This window comes from Sciurus vulgaris (genome assembly GCF_902686455.1).
Source record: "Sciurus vulgaris genome assembly, chromosome: 9".
Taxonomy (NCBI): Eukaryota; Metazoa; Chordata; class Mammalia; order Rodentia; family Sciuridae; genus Sciurus; species Sciurus vulgaris.
The window spans coordinates 32,692,045-32,715,458 of record NC_136469.1 but is presented as its reverse complement, the minus strand read 5'-3'; the positions used below and the strand labels follow the sequence as shown (position 1 = coordinate 32,715,458).

At 30.9% G+C, this 23,414-nt stretch overlaps 1 protein-coding gene across 1 annotated transcript in view; it reads right to left on the bottom strand.

The window, feature by feature from the left end:
- Nucleotides 1–2,614: 2,614 nt before the first annotated feature.
- RBM46 (RNA binding motif protein 46) overlaps nucleotides 2,615–23,414 on the bottom strand; it is a 41,308-nt gene continuing 20,508 nt past the window's right edge. Inside the window, exon 6 of the mRNA XM_079152929.1 lies at nucleotides 2,615–2,888. Within this exon, the coding sequence (XP_079009055.1) occupies nucleotides 2,689–2,888 (200 nt within the window). The 3' untranslated portion in view covers nucleotides 2,615–2,688. The remainder of the gene's footprint in view (nucleotides 2,889–23,414) is intronic.

Genomic DNA, 23,414 nt, shown 5'->3' with positions numbered 1-23,414 from the left:
ATCCTAGACTTTCAATGCGATTTTTCCCATCAGAGGTTGAAAATGCTTCATGCTCACGCACATTATCATTAGTGACATCCATTTCAAGTCCACTGGACCCAATGAGTCAAAAGCAGTTAAGTGTACAGTGCTTGCAGTATTGTTAACTTCCTGGAGAGCTTTATTTTACCCTGGGTTTCTACTTAAAATTTCTGGTTATTCAGTAAACAGATCAGTGCAGCTTTTCCTAATGCGTTTCTATTTGGATTAATGCTCACACAAAGATCTTCCATTTTGTTTCTAAGAACAATTGTGTATTTCTGGTTGAAATTATTTATCACTGCACTGTGTACAGATGAAAGGAACATCTGCAGGGTGATATTATCTACTCCTGTCAAGACTACGCTTTCTGTGTATCCTTCCAGGGTTTTATGTGCACTATAGGCATATACAAGTGTTCTTTCCCTCTTTTTTTACCCCCAAAATAGCATACTGAATTATTACACAAACATTTCTGAACCTCTTTTCAACACTGTCTTTTGCTTAGCATTAGCTCTATCAGCAATAGTATCTTTTATACAACTACTCTTAGTCTGCACTGATGTGCTCCTTAAGCAGTTCCCCAATGATGAATAGCCTGCCATATATCATTCCACACAAGTGTATCTCAAAAAATATGGCTGCCAGATCAAAAGACATATTTGTAATCTTAATAGCTGCCAAGTTGTTCTCTATATGAAATAAGTAATTTATAATTCCATTGACAATGCATGAGAATACATTCCACTTGCTAGTTGTTTTAACTTTATAAGGAATGTATCACAATTTTACAAAGGTGAAAAGGTATGAAGTGGATTAAGAACCACACAAGGCAGGAGTTGGGGGTATGGCTCAGTGGTACAGCAATTTGCCCAGATTGCACAAGGCCAGGGTTCCATCCGCAGCACTGAAAAACACAACAAAAACTATCCAAGTTCGAAGAGCGGTTCGGTTACTTAGTAGAAGTGGTAATTCAATCTGTTAACAAAGCTTATACATTTCCCACTGTGTTAACATAGACTCACAAATACTTGGTGTGATTGGTAAGCTCTCCCAATTGTTTGAAATTTCTTTTTTCCTAAGTGAAAAAAGCCATGTGGAAACTTATATTATGATTTGGGTCATTCTAAATGTTTCTATAAAAAACTAAATGTGTCTGATTTTCTTCCATCTTAGAGTCTGAGTCACCTGTGTATGGCAGGGATATCACCAGAAGAGCCAATAAAGTAAACACTCATTGTAAGTTTGCTGAATGAGTGATATGTGAGCTATATACACATGGCAATTAAACTGCAAAAATCTATGCAATGTGCACAGACTTGTGTAGGGAAAAACTAATGCTGATTTAGTGCCCAAGCTCATTTAAATTATAAAATCTGAGACAGTAAATTAAAAAGGTAAAGTATGACGTACGTGTAATGAACCTTCTTTAGAGGATTAAAATATGAATTTACTATTGACATAACTTCTATTACAAACTAAAGTTGATAGAAAAATTATTTGCAACCATTTCAAATTCTACACGTTAGGTCTGCACAGGTGGAGTGAGTTGCTCAACAAAGGTCATATTTGATATCTGTAAGACTTTCATCACTGACATCAATTATGAAAATGTCATTTATATATCATTATCAGTGTATATTACTAAACCAATAAATAGTCAAAATGACCTGAATTCACTAAATTATTTGTAAGTAAAAGGTGGAAACTTCAGTGGGTCTATCAACAATATTTCTGAAAATACTGCCCCTGAAAATGTTTTTTGTTACTGTGTTTCAAAGCTAACAATTTTCTTGCTATAATATCCTCTGATTCTGTTTCATGAAGACACTGAACCAATGCTCCTATGACTATTCGTGAAGTAAGGAAAACTGTTCTCCAGCTCATAATGATTGTGAGACTTAATTTTTGTGTGTGTACATTCTAATTAAAATAAAACACATGTATGAGAAGCATCACATATTTAATGTCAAAGTTTGAATTCAAGTACAAAAATTAAACAACACATGATTTCAACATTAAAAAACCATAACACTTCTTATTCAAACAATACAGTGAATATCAAAAACACAAATGAAGCATAACTATAAAAACCTTAAATATATTAACAGCAAAATTGTAATTTATAACAAATAATTATTAACTAAAATATTTAGTTATTTCAAGGACCACAATGTTAAGATTGCTTTTGCTTTAGTACTGCATAAAATTTGCATATTAATCTTTTTGCCTCATCATTTCTTTCTACATAATAGCTAGATGCTTCTGGTTATATAAGTGTTCCAATTTCCAATACAGATAGCGATCCTTGGTCATCAATCTAGTATAACCATTGTCTTCAAATGGTTAATATTTGTGAAATGCTATACTGCAAAGTTATACAAAAAAATAACAAATTACTGGGATCTATTGCCAGGAATTATAAGAAAATCTCAAAAGTTTAAAAAGAATAGTAGCTTGCTAAGCTACTGAATAACTTTTTAAACTTTCCATTTTTATAAATTTTGCAACTCAAATGTTATTCTCTGAATTATAGCAGATGTTTATTATGTTGGCATAAATATATCATTTTTGAAGCCAAATGTGCAAACCCGATTCTAAAATAAAACAATATTTTAATTTGCATGCTTTTCACAAAGAAATTTTCATACTAATGTTTACAGATTTTCTTCAGAAGAATGAGGCCTGATTGGAGATATATAGTCGTTGTCCAACATGGCTGCCATTAGCAAGAGATATTGTTGGTGACAAGGGATAACTTGGATAAGAATAAGGCCTTGAAGTATAAGGAAGCACGCTGGGAGTCCCAGAAGAGAGGGTAGCACTAACAGGGGAAAGACTATTTATTGAGCTGCGACGGAAATTGTAGTCTGTAAATAAATACATGAACAATTATGCTGCACATCTTTATGGACACAAATTTAATTCAAAGAGATAAAGCATTAAAATTATAATCACATTTTAACATAATGTTCTAACATTTCAAACTCCTGATGACACTGTACTGGTGGTAAAAATTATTTCCATATTCACTGCAAGTCCTTAGTTTCATCAAGTCAGTATTAATGTTGCCTTCACTGACAGTGCATCAGAGATCTTACTAGAATGTACTCCTGGTCTTTATTTATATAATTTTTTAACATAGGAAAAGAGAATCTCTGATTTCTCTTCTCCAGTTCTGACACTAAGGGGCAGTTCATGAAGAAAAGATAAAAAATAGCAAATTCATAGTTGCTTTTTTTGAAAGTGTATTAGGCATCAAACCAGTAGAAACATTTACCTCTAGATTTCAGAAATATTTGGTAGAAACTAACTGTCCAATATTTCATTATTTAAATGCTAATATAAACAATTTATAAACTCAACATACCAAGTTAACATTAGGGTCCTACTGTTACCACAAAACAGTAAAATGAATCATGTTGATAAAATAAACTTCAAGAAACCATTATCAACTTATAGTATAGAAAAATATCCAAAAATTAACCCAAATTATTAAAAAACAATATTTGAAATATTATTGTTCCACAATAAATATCCATCTTATGTACCAATAATTTCCTGCTTCATTAATTGTAATAATTATATGTGTGTATATTAAAGACCAAATTTTCAAATCCTGTAGTTTCCAAAAACTCAACTATGTTCTTTACTGTAGATAAGCCAAAGTGTGACAATGACTATAAAAGCTATCATGTTTCTAGAAATAGAAGAAAAGGAATTAAGTCATCTAAAATGTAAAGTTTTTCTGTTCTATTATACTATCGTGTTACTATAAATGAGGCCTATAACACAAGAGCATTAACTTAATGTTGTCATGGGACTTAATGTTTAGCCAACAGGAATGAGATCAACTGCAGAATAAGCTCAAGCAACATCAGAAAGGACCTAGTTAAGAAAAAAATGGAAAAAATAAAAATCAGTTAAATATAGGTTTAACTTCTAGTATTGTCAAACTCAAAATAATTCCATAATCTTTTAAATTTTTATGAATGATACCATAAAATCAATACAGCAGCAGTTTAAGAAAAACATGAATACATATAACATATGCAGTTCAAAATATTTTCAATATTTTGAAACTGGATAAGGAATTACTTTGTTTTATTACCCTCTGAAGTAGGATGACTCCAGATATCAAAGAATGTTTTCTTCTTTATTTTAAAGAATTCACTATGCAGGAGTGTTAAAAGTATTGAGTAGAAACTGAAACAATGTTCCTAAAAGTGCATTTTTTAAAAGTTCTAAATCAGTCAATTCCTTACTAGCCACATACTCTGATGCACCTAGCTGTTAAATTTTACCAATGAGGTCATCTACAACATGATTTAAAAGAGAAAACTTCTGGACTTCTGCAGATAGGAAATGTAATTTTCAAAGAGAAATCACTTTTGAGTTTACATCCATTCAAGAGGTAGATATTACATCCTATTAATGAAATATGGATACAGAAGATGTTTTCAGGAGAAGACTTCAAAAAGAAGCTAAACAGTTGGCTACTAGCATATTGCTTAGCATATCTGCATTTGACAATCAGTCTGCTACTGTGAACCTTTAAACCTCCAACTTGAACACTAATCAACTGATGTACTCCCATATTTTTAGGGAAACTAAATTAAATATGAAATTATATGTTGAGTCTCATGTATAAATTCATATAGGATAAATCAAGGAAAAAAAAATTTTCCCCCAAATACTATAAAAATTAAGAAACAAAAAGTTGCATATGTTCATAAGATTTTATAAGCACATTAAAAATAAATTTTATTCCTAAAACACTAGGAATCTACATATACTCAGAAAAACATCTGGGTGATTGGAAAATAAAATATATACCAAATAAAATAATGAATGAAATATAAACTGAAAATATTTAACTAGTGGACTAAACCTAGAAGTAGAATCATGTTTTATTGAGATCTAACATTTAATTTTATATTACAGAAAACAGAAAGCAGAAATTCTCATTAATGCTTATGGAAAAATCAAAGTGAGTTAAAATTCCTAGCATATACTTACTTGCCTACCCCTGATTTTTCTTCCCAATTAACATCCTTAGCTCTTCAATCCCACTGTTTCTGCCTCAGACTGGGATCTGTATTCCCTTTTCCCCTTCTTAAGGAATGACACAGAGCCAACTTCAGAATTTAAGCTCACACTTCACATTATTCAACTGTCTTAATGCTTCAAACTGAGGTACAATTGGTACACAGTAAGATGCACACACCCTATTTGCTCATTTCAACGAGTTTTGATCATTGTATAAATCATGTAATCCAGATACAAAACAAGTTATAAAACATAATAAGTTTCCTGTGCCCCTTTTCAGTCATTAGCCCTTCTGTTCAAAATAACCACTTTCTGATATCTATCATGGTAGATTAGCTTTACTGGTTTGGGACTTGATAAATTTTTTATTCTAGCTTCCTTCAATATACTTTTCAACTTTCATTCATGTCACATATTTCAGTAGTTTGCTTCCTTTTGTTGTTATTCCACTGTATGAATATATAATTTATTCACCTGTGACAGAATACTTGAGTTGCTTTTAAGTTTTGATTATTATGAAGAAAGATGCTATGAACCTTCTTATACAAATCTCTTGTAGATATATGTTTTGGGTAAATAACTGGGAATGGGTCATCTGGGTCACATAAGAGTTCTCCACTATGACCATTTTATATATACGCTAGCAAAATGTAAGACCTCTAGTTAATTACTCCACATCCTAACATTTGGCATTGCCAGCATTTTTAATCATAATCATTCTAGTGCATGTGAAATTGTATCTCATTATAGTTCTAATTTGATTTCCCTTATGACTAATAATGTGGCTATTGAGCATTTGGACATCTTTGGTAAAGTATCTGCTCAAGCATTTTGTTCAATTTTATTGGCATTGTCTTTATTGATGATACTAATCGAATTCTTTGATTCTAAATCACAGACCAGAAATAGGTTGAGATAGGTTGAGTCTCTAATTCAAATGACCTCTTCCATATGAATGACAAGAGACAAAAGATGGGTCAATTAAGTGATTGATTTATATTCCTACAGCTGAATGGAGAAAGAATAAGATTAAGATCAGGCCTCCCGATTCCTAGGAAAGTATTATTTCCATTTGATCAAGCTTTTACACTTGGGCAATATTCTTAAACAGGGTTTCCAAAAGAAAATATTTCAGTTATTATAGGCAGGAGGACAGAAGTAAAGCAGCTAGTGCTACTCTAATTGGATTTTACTTGTATCTGCCTACCTATTCCTACACCTCCATTTCAATCCATGAAGCACTCTGCATTTCCTTCACTGTTGTAATATTTCATTTAAAGAAAAGATGTGAGAGCAACTGCTCTAACATAATTACTAGAGGTGACATTTTTATCAAATTTTCAATAATTTCATATTTATATTCTGAATGAATACAAATACTTTCAAAGAACAATTCTGATCTATATAAAGACTAAACAAGCCAAACTCAAAAAGTCAAATGTCATGTTTTTTTTTTTACCAAATGTGGAAGCTTAGAGAGAAGTACATTAAAGAAAGATGTGGGGCGGGGGGTAGATCTCATGATAATCTAGGGCAGATCAGTAGAGAAGAAAAAAGGGAACGAAGGGGGAAGAGGGAAAGGGGAAGTACAGAACAATGATACTGACCAAATTATTGTTATAGCCTATCCCAAATATGTAATAATGAATCCCACCTTTATATAAAATTATACTGCACCAATAAAAATATGTGGGAAAATAACATCAACATATAGGCTTAACCTTAAGATCCAATTCAAATCCAGCAGTAATGGCTCATAAGAACCCTGGATTCAGAGCTTCAGTTGATGTATCTGGAATAAACAGGAAAGCAGCCACATCTGACCAGGAGCAAGTGTAGAGACTGGCAATACATATAACACGTAACTGTTTATGTGGTTACTATAATTTGGTCCACTATATTTCTCTGTCCAGCATGAAGCCCATCTGGTAGCAAGTATCACCAATATGTTTCTAAGTGAAAATATAAGCAACAGACATACTGATTTATTCCATGTTTCTCATTTTATATGCAATTCTACCCTGCACATTTGAACCAGACCACTATTTCTGGAGCTGCCTTTCCGTATTAAAAATGGGGGGAACCCTTAATAAAAACTTTTTAACATGAATTCAAAGTATCCATTCATATTAATGTTGGGTACCTTTGTCTTTTATTTATGATTACACTTCAGACTAATTTTCTATTAGAAAGTATATTTCTCATAATTGGTTTCTTTCTTCTCGTTTAGCTACCTGAGTACTACCACCACATCCACCCTCTTTTGGATGCACTATCAGTATACAATTCAGTGTCTATTAGTATATTCACTAAGTTGTACTAACACCATTTTAATTCCAGAACATTTTCATCATTCTAAACAGAAACTCAGAACCCATTCCCTCTTTCCCCTGTCCAAGCAAGCCCTAATTTGTTAATATAAAGTTGCCTACTCTGGACTTTTCATATAAATTTATGTGGAATCATACAATTGTCATAGTCTTTGGAACTGGCTTCTTAGCATAATGTTTTCAAGGTTCATCCATATTGTAGGATGTTATCAGTATTCCATTCCCTTTTATTGCCGAATAACATTCCATTGTATGGATAAACCACATTTTATTTATCCTTTCATTGTTTGGTAGATTATTTAGGTTGTTTCTACCTCTGACCTATTATAAATAATGCTGTTAACGAGTAGTATATATAAATTTCCCTGTGGACATATGTTTTCAATTCTCTTGAGTAAATACATAGGCATAGAACTACTGAGTTGCATTGGTAAATATGTCTCAACATTTTTTAAGAACTACCAAATTTTTCCAACATGGCTATAACATTTGCACTGTTACCAGTATGTATGATGACTGTAATAATTATGTGTGTATATTAAAGACCAAATTTTTAAATCCTGTAGTTTCCAAAAACTCAACTATGTACTTTTGCTCTATGAAATACATTTCTCAGGCCTTTAATACATATTTTAAGCATTTCTTTTAGATTTCTGTGACTCTGTATTGAAATGTTTTTAATTTCCTCATTTCGCCATTTTATAATTTCAATTTCTAACACTCAATAATCATAACTGAATAACTTTCTTTTAGTTAAATACTAAATTCTATCTGTTAAAAAAATATTTTTTACTATGCTGTTCTTTCACAGAGCATAAAATATGTATGGGTTTAAATACAGAAGTAAAAAACCTCCTATATTGGAATATAAATAATATGTATTTTTATATTTTTTACTTTCCATTCTGGTATAGATACCCAAGAGCTAACTGCAAAGCACAGAAAAAAGATTCTCAAAACTGTTGGGTTTTAAGCATCTTATGACTTGTGAAATTTTGGAAATCATTAATTAGAAAATTTTAAGTAAAGTATACTTTTGGCTGGGAAATATATACCAAAATGGCATTTTTTAAATCTCATTTTCTCTAGTACAATCAACTTTTTTTTACTCTCTACTTAGTGGTTCCCTTTCAGGTTACTAAAAGCAAAAGGCAAGTAGTAGACTTGAAGGGACCAATGTATTTTTCTAAGACTAGACTCACAGAGTAGTTTATGAATTTCTGTTTAAGATGATTTAGAGGTGACTGAATATTTTAATCTTAGTAATAAAAGGCTTAATAAGAAATAAAGCTAACTGTACACATAACTGCTTCCTTATAAAGATCTCCTTAGTTCTCTATTACTTTTCAGATTGTTCTAGGGGAAAAAAACATTGGCTTTTGTTTGTAAACCAAAATGTTTTTTCAATTTAAAATACATTTTCCTTTATAATTCAAAAGTAATTATTATAGCTTTAAAATTTTCCTGTGAAAATTTTGCCAGTGTGTAACAATTAGCATAAACACATATATTTTTCAGATATTATACCTTTATATTGAAGAAATTAGTTATTTCATTCTAAATTATCTAAGGATTAAAATTTAAATATTCAAAAGCAAGGGTGTGAAATTCTAGAAAAGGCAAACTAAGTGGTTGCCAAGGAAAGAAGGTAGAAGGAAGAATAGAATACAAAGGGGCATGTGGTATCTTTTAAGGAAGATGGAAATGTTTATTTTATTGATTAGAGTATTGTTTCACAGATATATACATAAATCAAAATGAACCAAAGTGTATACTTTAGATACATTTTATTGTACTTTAATTAAACCTTAATAAAGTTAGAAACATACAAAGAAACAAAACCCAAAGTGTTTTGGGTTAGTTTCGCTATTTCCAAATTACATCCCATACAATTCACGAACAAGCATCCCTAGAAAAATCCCTCAGCAAAATAATCTTGGGAAAAGTCTAAGAGAAAAGAAGATTGAAAAAAGAAAAGGTTTCTACCTTAATTATTTAATATGCTAATACACACAATAATTTCCCAAGGGGAGTATATAGTACAGCTTTTTTTCTTAGAGACAGTTATTTCACTAAACAACTTAGAAAATCAGTTTGGGAAGAACTCTAATGGGGGTTAATGTATAATGAGAAAACATTAAAAACAAAACTGAAAAATTCTTCAAATATGGTAAAACAGCAATTACAAACTCAAATGACTCTAGAGGCCAAGACTTAACACCTAAACAACAACAAAAATCAGAAAACCAAATATCAATTAATGACTATTTCTATTGAAATTGTTTTCCTTTCAAAGAACTAAAAACACTAAACAAACTATGTCTAGAGTTTAAAGTGTGCTACCTTTGTACTAAGAGGTAATTAAGTTAAACTCTTTTTAATGGTAGTCACTAAACCTATGAAAAGGTAGAGTAGCTTAGGAGAGGAAATATTACGACTTGAGCTATAGCAATCTAGGTTTTAAAACTCAGAACAAATTGTGGCTCACTAAATAAACTATTTGGGCACAAGTGAAGAGAAGATAAAAAGCCTTAGAAAATACAACTCTTTTCAAGTTTCAGTTCTGTCAGCAAAATCAGTCCTCATCAATAAAAATTTAAACTAAAAAAAAAGTTGCAAAGAAAGTAGTTTGAGACCAGCATTACATAAATTTTGGGCTAAAATGTAAGATTAATAAAAATAAAGTTACAAGTCTCAAATAAAATGATATATTTCTCTTTGTAATATATTTCTCTAAATTAATTATAATAACTATTATATATAATAGTCATTGAGCACTTGTAAGTGCCAAAATAACCATATAAGATCAGTGTAACTGAATCCTTATATAGATTTATAAATACTCTTCTCATCCCCTTTGATAATGAGGAAATTGAAGTACAAAAGGGAGAATTAACTTACTCAAGCACACAGAACCAGCACATGCACTGCTTACCAGGATAACACTTTCCTTGCCTCTACATATATAAAGAAGTCTCAATAGTAATAATCTTCACTCAAATCATAAACTACTTTTAACTTCCTACTGCAGTTTATCTTTCCCAGTAGCTTGGTGAATTCTAATACTGATTTTATTATAAATTGTTCCAATAAGATTTTGGTTTGAGAAGTAAGATTGAAAAAAATTAGACTCCCATTTTCTGATAATTTTGAGAAATACTAGATAATCTAAACATAACAGGTTCACTCCAACTATTTCTAATTTATAATAATGTTTATACAATCTCAGTGGTTCAGTATACACAAGCATGTTCGAAGTTTTGAAAAGGCATATAATATGGAAATAAGTTTAACTTCTTTAAAACTCTGCTTAATGAACCTGAAAGTAACACAGCTAGTAAAAACAGAACAGCTCATAAGCTTTTATTAGACAACTCTGAATATTTCTTCTTATAGCCAAAAGAATGATAACTTAAAACTGGTTTTCTGAAAACTAGATATATCATAATACTCCTAAGAGACTTTCTCTTACCTGTTTATTTTCTCCAAATTCTTCTACACAGGTCCAGGCTGAAGAGATTGTGTTCCCTGTCTGTAAGCAGTGGAGACAGAAAAGAATTGTCTTTAGAGTGATGTTATCCCTATCTTAGAAGTGCATGGAATCCTTGATAGCTTTAGTTAAAAACTTTTGATCATTAAATAAGAAAATAAATTTAGAGAAAAAGAAACAAGTGGCAAATAGTTACACTTCTGAAGCTTGTAAAGATGAACAGAGAACACTATTTCGATATCTATATGAAAATTATAGCTAATACATCAAAATAATTATCTTTCTAAACCAATTAAGTCCTTATTAGTTGGGCTTTCCAAGAACTACTACTCTAGTCAGGTAAAGAAAAGATTTTTTAAATAAATGAGATTACCTAATTTATGAGAGTCAAAGAATCTAAGCAAATTTTACTTTAACCATATATAGTACACTGTGGGCATCCATCTATTTTAGTGGTTATTTCTTTTTATATTCCTTAAAGCTTTTTGTCAAGGATGTATATCCAATTCTATGCTAAAAAATACTGTGCATAAACATATAAACAAGAGAAAAATGTTTGGTGTTCTATAAAAACCTCTGTAGATTTTAAATGACTATTTAAAGATTATAACTCAGCACACAAAAAAAATCTTGTTTTCCTATGATGAACTAGATAACATTAATCAACTTTGTTTTTAAGCATTAAAAACAGCATCTGTCCAAAAGCAGGCCTGTGACAATTTATAGGGTCATGACTTAGACAAGAAAGGTGCAGCACGTTTTCCCTTTAAGGGTTGGCCAAGTTCCAAGAGGGAGATCAAAAGCAAGAAAAGGTGACAAAAGACAAATTTCTAAAGCTAGGATGACAAAAAGAGTTGAGGAGCTAAGATGAGGCATGACTAAAACCCAGAGTAAAACTAAATCAGAAATCATCCCACTTTAACATATTATATTCAACTTTGTATCTTCTTAGTTCCTGCCTAGAATATAGGATTGCCAGTCTGGTGCCAAAATACATATTCTCTAGAAAAAAGTAGTATCATGTTGATCTTCAAATCATCTTTGTACTCTTTCACATGCAGTATGTGGGCATTCAATAAAAGAATGATCAAGCACATGAGGAAATAAAACAACCTGCAGCAAAAAGAGCACTCATCAGCAACAGACCCCCTGGGTATATAGATAACAAAGTTTTAAAACTAATTATTAAAATAACTGTGCCAAATATACTCGGGGAAATAAAAGACTAAAAATTTTGGAAGACAATGGAAATCATAAAGAGTCAAATGAAATCAGAGAACTGAGAAATGCATCCAAATAAATGTTTTTATCAGCATGTTAGACACAGATGAAAAAAAGAATTCGAGAGCCAAATTATAGGTAAGAGGACACTCAGACTAAATATACAAAAGAACAAAAAATATAGAATGAATACAATCCATTATGTGAGACAAAGTAAGAAAGTCTAACATATGCATAGCTGGAATACCATAAAGAATGGAAAAAGAAAATGGGACAAAAGCAATATTTGAAAACAGAGTAAACAAATTAAGAACAAAAAAAGATTGCTAACTTAGCAAAAATATCCTTTCAATCAAAAATATAATCAGACAACCAAAAACTAAGATAATTTATCATCAGCATGTCCATATAAAAGGAAATATAAGGAAGTGTTCTTTAGGCAAGGGAAATAAACAATTCAGGTAAAAGCTTGGAGACAAAGAGGAAACGAAGGGCAAAGGAAATAGTAAATGTGCAAATAAATATAAACGTATGTTAAGTCTAAAAACCATTATAAATTAGTTATTGCGGTTTTAAAATATTTAAGGCGTAAGTATGTAGAAATACCAATTACAGTATTTAAATTGGAAGAAGAAATGAAAGGAGCTAAAATTCCTCGTATGTATTGTCCAGATTATGAGAAAAGGACTAACACTAAAACTTCTTCTATAAGTTAAGAATGCACGTTGAGGGGTTGGAGTTGTGGCTGGGCGGTAGAGCGATTGCCTAGCCCATGTAAGGCACTGAGTTCAATCCTCAGCACCACATAAAAATAAATAAATAAAACAAAGGTATTGTATCCATCTACAAAAGAAATTTTAAAAAAGAATGTATGTTGTAGTTTATAAGGTAACAGTATGGGAAGAATTAGTAACACTAAAGAAGAGAAGGCAAAGAGATAATCTGAAAAAATACAAACAAATGGCAAGATAAGAGACTTAATTCTAAGCCTACTGATAAATACATTAAATGCAAGTTGACCAAACACTGCAAGGATAGACTCTGAACAAACAATAACAAAAAATTCTAATCATACGGTCTCATCTTAAGGCTAAGAAACAGGAACACCAAAAAGATGGACAATATATAGTATACAAACTTTCACAAATAGAATTAGTTATTATAATATCAGAGAAAGTAGCCTTTAAGGAAGAAATGCATTACAGAGATAGAATGACACAAAATAATGATAAAGGGTTCACTTTATCAAAAAGAAAATAAAATTCTAAATTTCCATGTATGTAATGCATAACCTCAAAATAAAGCAAAAACTGACAGAACTAAAGGAGAAAAATAAGTCTATATTTATAATGGATGATTTTTATAATCCTCTCTAAGTAAAGAATAAGATAAAGATTTTTTTTTTATAAAACCATGAAAAAGAAATTTGGACTAACTAACTGGACCCAAACAATATAAGTAGAGATTATGGCTAAATTGTGTTCCCAAAAAGTTATGTTGAAATTTGAACCTGAACCTCAGAATGTAACCCTTCTCTTTGGAAATAAGTGCACTATAGATGTAATTAATTTAGATGAAGTCACACTGAAGTAGGGTAGACCCTTAATCTAATGTGAATATCCTTATAAAAGTAAAGAAGAGACTACCATGTGCAGATCCAAAGACACAGAAGGGAAAGAGCTGTGTTAGGACAGAGACTGAGACTGGAATGACTCATCTATAAACAAAGGGAACTCAAGGATTGATGGCAAATACTACAAGCTGCAAAGGGCAAGGAAGGATTGTTTCCTGTAGGTTTCAGAAGAAACATGATCACACCAACACCTTATCATTTCCAGCTTCCAGAATGTGGGAAAATAAATTTCTGTTGTTTATAAATGATCCAGTTTGCGATAACATTGCCCCAGCAGTCATTAGGAAATTGATACACTGCAATTATCAACTGCAAACACATTTTTTAAAGTAGGCAAGAAATATCTTGTCACTAAAAAAGAAATAAAATAATACAGAATATATTTCTAATTATAGCAAAATGAGTAACAAATTTTGACTACATTTTTCACACATAGAAATTAATACCAATGAGTCAAGAAAAAAATCAAAACAAAATATTTTGAAATGCTGAAAAAATAAAACACATAAAACAAGTATAGAAATAGCTTTAACCATACTTAATGGAGATACAATTTTTTTAAAGGCTAAAAATGTTAAACTTAGATGGCTTCTTAAACAACATACATATAAAGTCAAAGGAGCTACAACACCAGACTTACATAAACTCTTCCAGAGAACAAGATAAAAAATTTATGAACTGCTTTTATGAGGAAACTATGGGCCAATCTCTCTTATGAACACAAATAATAAAAATTCTAAAGACAATACCAAAAAATAAAATATAAAACAGATAATGCACTATGACCAAAACTGGTTTATTCCTAAGTACAAAGTACGAAGTTGAACATTCAGGCTTCAATGCAATTTGCTACTTAGAAGCATAACACAAGAATGTTATAATAATCTAAATAGATATAGAAAAGTATTTGATAAAATTCTTCATCCATTCATGATAAAAAACAAAACCTGGGAACAGAAGGGAATATCTTTAAGTGATAAAAGGCTTTTATAAATAAAAGCTATAGCAAACATCCTACACCTTAAGGGAGAAATACTGAAAAGGATTATAAGGATGCCTTTATCATCATTTGTATTAAATGCTGGATAGCAGTTCTAGCCAGGGCAAAGAGTATAAGAACAGAAAATAAGGAAAAACTCAACATGTGCAGTTAATGTGATTGTATATGTAGAAAAATTAAAGTATTACAGAGTCAAACCATTAGAATCAAACAAATAGTTTTATTCAATGTTAAAAAATAAATCAGGGCTGGGGAGACAGCTCAGTTGGTAGAGTGCTCGCCTTGCAAGCACAAGACCCTGGGGGTTCAATCCCTAGCACCACAAAAATAAATAAATAAATCATATTTACACAAAGTAGGAACAATCAAATCAAAAGTAAAAGAAGGCATCTTTTAAAATTGCACTGAAAAACACTAAAAATGTAGGAATAAAGCTCATGAAAGATGCAGTTAAGATATTTATACAATAATCTACTGAATGAGAGAAATTTAAGAAAGTCTAAACAAATGGATCATGAATAATGTTCATAAATCACAATGACTAATGCTATACAAATATTATTAGTTCCCAACCAATTGACAGATTTCAACTGCATTCAAAATTCCAGGATTATTTTTATATAAAAATGATTCTAGAATTCCTATCAAAATAGAAGAACTAAGAAGACCTAAAATAAATGTGAAGAAAATTAAAGCAGGAAGACATTCTCTACCAAATATCAAAACTGTTCATAAAATTATGCAATTAAGATAAGGGAGTATTGATGCAAGGACTAATATTGCAATACAATACAATAAAAATTTATAAGATATGTATGTATATGTATGTAGGGTTATGTGTGTTCATAAAAATATACTTGGTTTATGTTAAAATGGAACTGCAGACCATGGGAAAATGGAAGTCTTCAATAAATGATGCTAAGTAAATGAATATACATATGAGTGGGAGGAAGAGTTTTGACATTCACTTTACTTAAACCCTCACTATTAGAAGATTTTTTAAAGTTTCTAAGAGGTAATACAGGAGAGTACTTCAAGAACTTGAAGTAAATAAAGATTTCTTACACAGGACATAAATGGCACTAACTTTAAAATATTGACAAATTAAATTATATTAAAATTAAAAATTTGTTTTGACAAGATATACCACAAAGACAGTAAAAAAAAGTCACACGATAAAAAAAGTATTTGCAAAATATAATTACACAAAGAACTTGTATATAAACTAAGAAAGGAAAAAACCCAGACAAACCATTAGAATAAAGGGACTAGAGACTTAAGATAGCACACTTCTTCAAAAGTATAGTCTAATATACTATAATTCTATTAAAAGATGGTCAGTAAACAGTGATATAAAATTATAATCCAAGTGAGATAGCAATATGTACTAGCCAGAATATCCAAATTTTAAAATATTGATACCTATGTATCAGCAAGAATAAAAAACAACTAGAACTCCCATATTGCTACTGAAGCACAAATTAGAATAATCATGTTGGGAAACTGGTACTATATACTTTAATTTTAAAAACATGACCCCACCAACTGTACTGAAAATGCAACAAAATGCAGGCAAATGATCACCAAAAAACCACAAAACTATGTAAAAGAATCTGCACAGCATCATTATTAAAATAGGCCAAAACTGAAAGCACTTTATATTTCCAACAACAGAAGCAGCAAATAAATTATCATTTGAATGGAATAACTTGCATCAATGAGTGAATGAATAGAACTGCTAAAAGAAACAAAATGGATCATCTTTACAATGTTGAAAGAAGCCAAAGAGTATATTAAAAATAATGTAAGTTTCAAAAACACATAGAATTAATACGTGAAAATTTAAAATGGCTTCATTTAGGAAGGAGGTGGGCTAATGTCTAGATGGACATACAAGAAAGCCTTCTGGAGTGTTGACATTTTGTCTTCATCTGGGACTACTAGATATAGTCCTTTGTGGTAATTCACTGGCTGACAGTTGTGATTTGTGCACTCTCTGTTTGCACATAATGTTATAACCTAAGTAAAAATGAGAAAAAAATGAGAACTAAAACACCTGCCAGTGATATACATGATGGAGAAGAAGATAAAATATAGTACAATAAAATATAAAATCACTGATTTTTACTGTTACTATCAAAACAAAAACAAAATAAAAATGATTTAAACTAATTTTATAACTATAATGTGATTTTTCAGTGCAGATGCTAAATGGAAATACTATTAAATATAGAACAAGTCTTTTCTTCACAATGCCTTCACTACCTACCAATTAGTTTTCCCATTAATTTTTAATCTGAATGGTACCAAGTTTAACAGGAAACGTTAGAATTTAAAAGATCGATTTATGATAACTAAACTTCATTAAATGTTAAGAGTGTAAGCATTTCTGTTGAAATCAACTGGAGTCATATTTTAAAACTTTAGTAGATAGCAACAATTTTTCAAAAATGATTATATCAATTTACACTTTGCTAGCAGTACATGGATAGTTCCAATTGTTCTATATTCTTGCCAATACATAGGTATCAATATTTTAAATTTTGGACATTCTAGATAGCATATATAACTATCTCATTAAGATTATAATTTTGTATCACTGTTTAGTAATATTGAGCACATAAGAAATAGTAAAAATTCTCAGAGCACAAGCAAGACTACAAGCAGATTCTCACTTTAGTGTCAAACACAAGGTTAGTACCCAGTATATTGGTACAATTTAATTGGCCATTTTACTAACATCACTTTTTTAAAAAATATCAATGGTTAAATATATTGTAAGAAATATTTCAAAAGGGATTATTCAGATAATAAGGGATTAATCAAGATAATAAAAAGGACTAGGGAAAAGGCTTGTCAAAAAGTCAAGAGGAAGAATAGTATAAATTATACTTCAAAGATCAGAAGCAGGATCTCCACCTGCTTTCTGTAAAATGGGAATCACTATGTATTATTTTTAGTTTTCCATTATGTAGGCGTAAGAGCAAAAAAGAAAGAGGAACTAGGTAAAAATTCCACTAATTAGGACCTTAATTTTCATTAATTTCCATGAGACACAATAATAATGCAGATGCAGATATTACTGTTTTACAAGCATAATGAGAAATTTTAATTCATTTAAAAATAACTGTACAAACATATTCTATATATTTGAAGAGTTTACTGGTCTTTGATGAGAGGAAAAATTCCATAATTTTAAAGTAGTTTGTATGAAAGATGAAAAATTGTTTTATAGACTCTCAGTTATGTTACACATCGATTTATTCTCTTGAAGCCAAAAAATAATCAAATACATAGGATTCCAGTGTATCCCAAATAAACCTGCCAGACTGGCACACTAAACTAAAAGGAGCAATACTATCCTCTCAGTCCTGTTCCTGTGTAGAACAACACTGACTAAATGCCCTTAAAATTAGAAATAACATATAGTAAGCTATTGCCAAATAATTCCTATTTGAGAAGTTTTAGCAAAAATGTTAATGATGTTAGTATTCCAACTAGATAAAACTGTGGATATGTAATGAATCTAAGAAGAAATTATACAATCATATGTAACATGATCCATTGTATCTTTCACTATATTTTATGACATAGACAAAAACAAAGGCTTCCTCAAATAATTTAAAAACAACTACTACAGGCTGAGGATTTAGTTCAATGGTGGAGCACTTGCCTAACGTGTGAGGACCTGTGTTCAATCCCCAGTAGCTCAAAAACAAAACATACAAACAAAAATAAAAACAACTACTACAATCAAAATCTCCTATTCTATTTTATAAGTATGTATACACATGCACACACGACATCAACCTATCCAACATCAATTCCTCAGTATGCCTCAGTCTGTGCTTCCAGGGTTTCTACCATTTTGAAACTCACATTTCATTAGCATTTTGAAAATTACATATTAGTAATTTCTACTTCCTTGAAATAGATGTACATCACATACCATTAACCACCATGTATAATTTAATTGTTCCTGTACCTGCCAACTCCATAACTTAAGATATTTCTTTCCCAGCCCTTTCTTCTTTCTGCTCAAAGCACAGTCAAAATTTATCTTTCCTTGACTTTTATCTTTTAACTTTATAGCAAGCAGATCAATGTATCTGAAAATTACTACTAAAGGAATTCTAAAGGACATGGTACTCACCTATATAATGGAGGGCATAGCAACAACAAATTACATATGTACAAAGTTCCTTGGTTTTACAAATTCTGACAGATTAAAAATTATGCTAATAAAGAGCAACATAAAAATTACTAAACTGTTGAGTAATATTATAAACGACAACTCATTTGGGATTACTGTGTTTTCCCAAGAAACACTTAACAGAAGAGATAAGCAGATGAGAGTACGAAATAAATATTCTAAGCAGAATGAAGACCATTAAGCGAAGTCTGTAACTACCCAATGAGTATGATATGTACAGATGATCAAAGCAGGAGGTACACACCTATGGTTAGGTAAGATGGGAACAAACACTACAGCATTCAGAATATGGAGTTCAGAGTATCTGATTATACCACAACAGCAAGCTATTGTAGGTCCCTGAGCAAGAAAAACAATGAAAAAACATAGTTAAACATATCTGGACCGATATACGATCATATACAACTAATTAAAACAAAATTAAAAACACTTTTAAAAAACATGGTTGAACTGTGTATGGAAATATTTTGAACATAATCAAAGAGTAAACAGAGTACCAAGCAACAGAGGACCAGGAAATAAATATAAACAAATTTTGCCTGTTTGAAATTCTACAAGCCCATACACCAGATCGCTTCCCTGTAGTATGGACCTGGGACATCTGGCTAAATTCTAAGGGAATCATTTTAAGATGGAAAGATCTTGTGAACATACCTTATTACAAGATACCTTTGGGATTTTAAACTTTGTTATAGAATAAACATTGCCAATCAATGTCCTATGTGTCAAGCTGGCAGATAAGGACAGTTAATCAACAGAAATTGAGAACATAATACCTAAAGGAATGATATGAAAAACTGATTTGAACTGCTAAAGCCAAAATTGTCTCTGTAGAGCATATATAGCATAGACAAAAAGCCCATCTCATAATATTTTAATTTTTAGAAGAATAACTTTCAATAATATTCTGTAAGTTCACAGTCTCTCATCAAATGTTTAACATTAGACAAATGTTACAACTAAAACTGAAACTAAAATTGTGTGGTGAAGTTACAAAGAATAACAGTTAAAAGCACAGCTGCTTAGCTAACTGGAATCTTGAGCAAGTTAACCTGCCAATGTTTGCTGTTAAAAAAAAAAAAAAAAAAAAAAGGTGTCAATACTAAAATAATATCTACCTCAATAAATCGTGAGAAAAATGTACTTTGTAAAGGCATTTAGCAGAACGCCTAATATAAGGTGAGTGCTCCAAGAATCCTAACTATTATCACTAATATTTATTGTTATATGTAATGGGAAATGGATGTGCTTTCTGAATAATTATGAACATAAATATACATTTAAAATTATAAATATAAATTATAAATAACTTTAACAACTTTAACTCATTTAATACTTGTAATTATCCTCTGAAATAAAATGTTCTCATTCCCATTTTACAGATAAGAAAGCTTAAAGTTCAGAGAAGAAATTTTTCCAAGTAACAAAAGCTGGAATATGAACCCAGAACATCCAGCTTCAAATGCTATGTTCTTCTATTCTCTCGTCTATATGCTACACTAAATTTTAAGTACTGAATTTCCTTTTGTTGAAATTCTTTCTAAATGCAATGTATCATGCCCTGACCTACCATTCCAGATTAGGTTGGGTGACCCAATCATATTCTTTCATAACACCCTGTACTTCTTCAGAGCATTTATCAGAACTGTAACTGAATAGCAGCCTCCCTCAACAAAAGGAAAGCTTTAGAAAAGCAGCAACTGTATCTGATTCACTACAGTAATCTTTATACAAAGTACAGTATTGAGTATTTACTAAGTAAATCCATTTTAACAAGAATTAACCAGTTAGTTGCCAGTTAATAAGCAGAAAATGAAAATAGAATGCCTAAAAGAATGAATAATAATCAACAAAGTAGTATTCATACAATAATAACAAGAATGCCCAAATCAAACTTTCTTAGATCACATTTTGCAAAAGTTAAATTTTTCAGTAGGCTTCCAAATGGAAATGGAAGTAGTTTTAAATTGAAATAGTGTTAGGGAAAATGATTCTGACTTGCAACAGTCTCCCTCTCTATACATTTATACTTTGCAAATACAGATTTAAAATAAATGTTAAAAAATTAAAGATTTTTTGTTTGGTTTTCACTGAAGGATCCGGAGTTTGTAGCTGAAAGGCATACATAGTCCTGGTTTGTTGTCATAATGTACCTCCGTAAAACTTTCCTGTTAGACATACTTCTATTTCCTGGAGCTTCCTAGTCTTTGTTCCATGTGCCCGCTCTTCAGACATCTAAAAATAGTAATCATGATCCCTCTGTATGCCTATCAGTATTTACAGGTTAAGCAGCCCCAAATATCTCAGTTGTTCACTGCCCTGATTCATATTGCAGAGTTTCCTAGTTGTCAAGGCTTAATTAAACTGTGGTACCCAAGAGCAAACATTCAGAGACTGAGCAGAACAGAATTATTTGTTCTGAACACTACCTAACTTTCCTATTTGCCTTGAATTATAGTATTACTCTTGTTCTGGTTTTGATGAAATAATGTAAGTTCTTACTCTTGGTTTGCTGGCTTTCTTTCTATGCCATCTTATTTCTATAATAACAAAAATATACAAACTGAGAAATGTACACAGCACAGATGTACGGCTTACATAATTAAAAAAAATAAACACATGCATTCACCACTCATGTGTTAAAATAGAAAACTGCCTTAGAAGTTCGTTTTGCATTCTTCCCAAATTCTTCCTCTAACCCTTAAAAGTAATCACAATTCTAATTTTTCAAGTGTTAATCATTCCCTTGATTTTTAAATGGTTTTATCATATATGTATATATCCCCAATCTATTGTTTAGTTTTGCTTGGCTTTATTTTCTTATCATAATTTCTCCATGGCTGAATTCCTTCCATTTAAAAACTTCATTCTTTTGTATTTTGTATTTTTATAAAAGACACCGCAAACATTTTGTGGAATAAGGCAGAGATGAAAGTGAATTCATTGCCAGTAAAGAAGATAGAGAAAAGATAAGAGAGCAGATTAATATTCTACTTAGGTCACACTGCAGTGCATCAATATGAGAGACTGTCATCTCTTCCCAGTAAGAAAATGGACTGAGGGAAAATTGAACATCTTCCCAACCTCTCTTAAAAGTTGTGTTTTACAACAGGGCTTTTAGAATTATGTGAATTCCTGAATTGCGATATCATATAATTAAAGAACATCCCAGGATACATGAAAAAATATAATTAAATAAATAAGACAATTATATTTGGATTATTTAGTTTCAATGTATTCATGCTTCAGATCTAAGTGTATATCCTTGGGAGTTGGACTATAGAAGTGTTTCTTGTCATAGAAAATTCCAATCATAGAATTTCAAATTGAACTGAGAATAAAAATTATTATATAAAAATTCAAATGAAATCTTAAGGCAATGAAATAATTGATTCAAATGAAAGCATACTTGACACTGTTAAGCTACTTTCTGAGAACTCAAAAGAATGATGAAGCCAGGCTCAGTGGCGCACACCTGTAATCCAGTGGTTCAGGAGGCTAAGGCAGGAGGATCTCAAGTTCAAAGTCAGCCTCAGCAACAGCAAAAGCAAGGCACTAAGCAACTCAATGAGATCTTGTCACTAAATAAAATACAAAATGGGGCTGGGAATGTGGCTCAGTGATTGAGTGCCCCTGAGTTCAATCCCTGGTACCCACACCCTACCCTCCCAAAAAAAAAGACTGATGAAAAGTCCAGCAATCTCTCTTTCCAAGTCATGTTATTTAATGTAGTAGCTCCCTACTTGTAACATACACCATAAGAATAAATAAACAAAACTATAAAAACTTAAAAATCAAGAGAAGTGAGCATTTTTTAATGCTGGTACATATATAAGAGTTACAGAAACTACCTATATTTTAATACAAGAACTTAAAAATCTTAAGTATACTACATAAGAAAATATTAAGATATAAAGTGGGACAATGTTGTCCTATTTGTAAATTCTCCTCATAAGCCCAAGGAGTACTTTACATAGAGTAAGTCATTGTATTTTCACTTAGAATCGCCTCTTTCTGATTCTTAAGAGAAAAAAATAATATTCCAATACTCTGATATCATCACTTACTTCCATACTTGGTATACCAAAATTTCGTATCAAGGAATCCTTCAAAGGATTCTTAATTTCTCAATGAAACATGTGTAGGCCCATCATATATATATGCAAAGATGAGAGTCCTTCAAGTTAATGAACATTTCTCTGCTTGAATTATTTGTTTTTACTTCTAGTAAAAGTTATAGCCTCACAGTATAGAGTACAATTTTAAATTTATTGTTTAAAGATTCACTATGACTCACAATGAAACTTATAAGTTCTATGCCCCAAATAATCCAATATTTTTTAAATCCATTATTACAACTTTGATCACTCCAGAACCAAAAATTAAAAGTCATCCACATACAGCATACATGTTGCAAATTTATGAACATCTGTTTATTCCATAGTCTGGTTAGTAAATAT